At 44.1% G+C, this 2,860-nt stretch overlaps 1 protein-coding gene across 1 annotated transcript; it reads right to left on the bottom strand.

The window, feature by feature from the left end:
- Positions 1-1,176: 1,176 nt before the first annotated feature.
- Positions 1,177-2,112, bottom strand: LOC135890150 (olfactory receptor 51G2-like). The gene has a single exon (XM_065417494.1). It carries the CDS (start codon positions 2,110-2,112, stop codon positions 1,177-1,179), a length of 936 nt encoding a protein of 311 aa, XP_065273566.1.
- Positions 2,113-2,860: the final 748 nt, after the last annotated feature.

The raw sequence follows: 2,860 nt of genomic DNA, 5'->3' as shown, positions 1-2,860 counted from the left end.
AACAGATCCACGTACAGATGGTAATGTCATTGCATAATGCTAAGCAAGCTTAACAGAACACCATCAAAATGCACAGCACCGCCTAGACTCAAAATCAGTGCAATCTGAGGACCAGATCTGTCTGGAGGAATCAGCTGGGCTAGTTATTCATTGCAGTGGGTTGTGCACAGAAAGGTTTTTTCCCTAAAGTTTCTCACCCCTCCCCCTGTATACATTCCGCACCCCCCAGGGGGGCCCGCCCCCCAGTTTGAGAACCTCTGGACTACATGATCTAATGGCTCCTTCTGGCCTTAAATTCTATGACTCCGTGAATCACTGTCTTGAGTGGATCGTTATCTTGGATGCAACTTGAACAAGTTGCTACTCTGCATGCTGATAGGCACTCAACAAGAATAGACACTGGCCAAGAAGAATCTGGATTGTCACAATAAAACCAGGATATATGGTCTCTTTACCCTCTAAACCGGGTCCTTTCCTGCCTTGGGGGAAGTCTCACAATTGTCCCACTTTTCGAGCTGGGAACAAAACATCATGTATGCTAAACGCATATCACCAAGCATATCTGGCTGGACACCTCAGTCTCTTTCCTTTGGGTGCTTGTGACCAGAGCTACACAGTCACCCCCAGCCTCCTTAAATCTAATAGTTTTATTAGCAAACAGCACAAAGCATTAGAGAAAATGGTTTTAAAATAACAGGCAGCTGTCACACGTCTACACTCATCTATCTCACATATCACTACAAGCTAAGTTAGACAGGCTTCCAAGAGCACAGAGCACTCTGGCCAAGTCACTGCAGATGGGGACTGCCCCAGAGTGCCCCCTTGTGGCCTGAGGTAGCCCTGCAGCCACCATGCCCTTCCCTCTAAGGTCCTTGCAATGACTTACTCTCAGTCTGGGATACTTAAAACAAGAGCCCCCTTTGTGGGGTCACATATATTCAGTCTTTTCTATAACACAGGCTCTGCCACCCTTGGTCTCCTTCCCCCAGTTCATAGTCCTCCCTCACCAGACCCTCTCCCACTGCTCCAGGCCTTAGATTCCGTCAGAACCTTTCTCTACATAGTGGCGATCAATAGCTCATGTTGTCTTGATTTAAGGGTCCAGGATGTAATAGCTGGCTCATATTTTTCATCTCCCATGTCACCAGCACTGGACCCGGGTGGTGAGCTGACCCTTCACTTGACAAACACCCTGATTATCCTCGCACGAAGGTGTTTGCTTTTCACGCTGTACACGATTGGGTTCATCACGGGTGAGATCACTAGGTAGACGTAGCCAATGAGAATCACAAGCAAGGGAGAAGAGCTCTTCACAAATCTGTGTATGACAGACAAGCCAAGCATTGGCATGTAGAAGAGCAAGAAAGCGCAGATGTGGGATATACAGGTGCTCAGAGCCCTGAGGCGCTCTGTGTGAGACGCAATGCTCAGCACTGTTTTGAGGATCATCACGTAAGAGAGGAGGATGAGCAGCGAGTCCAACCCCACTGTGGAGATTGTAACAAACAAGCCATACATGTAGTTGATTGTGATATCCGAACAAGCCAGATTCATGACCTCCTGGTTTATGCAGTAGGAATGGGAGAGGACATTGGCTTGACAGTATCGGTAGTGTTTCAGGAGAAAGGGGAGTGGGAATACTACAGCCACCCCTCTTAGCACAGACACCAGTCCCATCTTGGCTATTCTTGACGGGGTTAAGATGGAAGCATATCTCAACGGGTTACAGATCGCGACAAAGCGGTCATAGGCCATCAACAACAGCATGGAGGATTCAGTGAATGAAAACGAGTGGATGAAGAACAGTTGGGCAAAACAGGCACTGTGGCTGATCTCCCTTGAGTTAAATAAGAACATACCCAGTGTCGTCGGCATGGTGGATATCGATAAGCCAAGGTCTGTGACGGCCAACATGGAAAGGAAAATGTACATGGGCTCATGTAGGCTTGGATCTGTTTTTATAATGAACAGAATGATTGAATTTCCTACTATCGAAATAACATACATTAAGCAGAAGGGGATAGAGATCCAGAGATGGACGTCTTCCTGCCCAGGTATCCCGGTGAGAAGGAACACTGCAAATTTGAGTTTGGTGTCATTGACAGCTGACATAATGTACTGAGCAGGTCCGAGGAGCTTTGAACTTTCCTTCCTAAAAGGAAAAAGAACAGGAGACTAGATGATATTTAATAAGTAGGGCTGTCAAGCAATTAAAAAAATTAATCACAATTAATAGTGTGATTAGTCGCACTGTTAAAAACTAATAGAATATCATTTATTTTTAAAAATGATGTTTTCTACATTTTCAAATATATTGATTTCAATTACAACACAGAACACAAAGTGTAAAGTGCTCACTATTTTTATTACAAATATTTATGCTGTAATAAACAAAAGAAATAGTATATTTCAATTCATCTCATACAAGTACTGTAATGCAATCTCTTTATCATGAAAATTGAACTTACACATGTAGAATAATGTACAAAAATAACCACATTCAAAAATATAATACTGTAAAACTTTAGCGCCTACAAGTCCACTCAGTCCTACTTCTTGTTCAGCCAATCGCTCAGACAAACAAGTTTGTTGACATTTGCAGGTGATATTGCTGACCGTTTCTTGTTTACAATGTCACCTGAAAGTGAGAACAGGCGTTCTCATGGAACTCTTGTAGCTGGCGTTGCAAGATATTTTCATGCCAGATTCGCTAAAGATTCATATATCCCTTCATGCTTCAACCACCATTCCAGAGGACATGCGTCCCTGCTGATGATTGGTTCTGCTCGATAATGATCGAAAGCAGTGTGGACCGACACATGTTCGTTTTCATCATCTGAATCTGTCATAGGTTTCACCC

This window comes from Emys orbicularis, chromosome 1 (genome assembly GCF_028017835.1).
Source record: "Emys orbicularis isolate rEmyOrb1 chromosome 1, rEmyOrb1.hap1, whole genome shotgun sequence".
NCBI lineage: Eukaryota > Metazoa > Chordata > Testudines > Emydidae > Emys > Emys orbicularis.
This window is presented reverse-complemented; position numbering and strand designations above follow the sequence as displayed.

Bases quoted from the DNA above. Each gene is read 5' to 3' on its own strand.
- LOC135890150 (XM_065417494.1), bottom strand. From the start codon at position 2,112: ATGTCAGCTGTCAATGACACCAAACTCAAATTTGCAGTGTTCCTTCTC.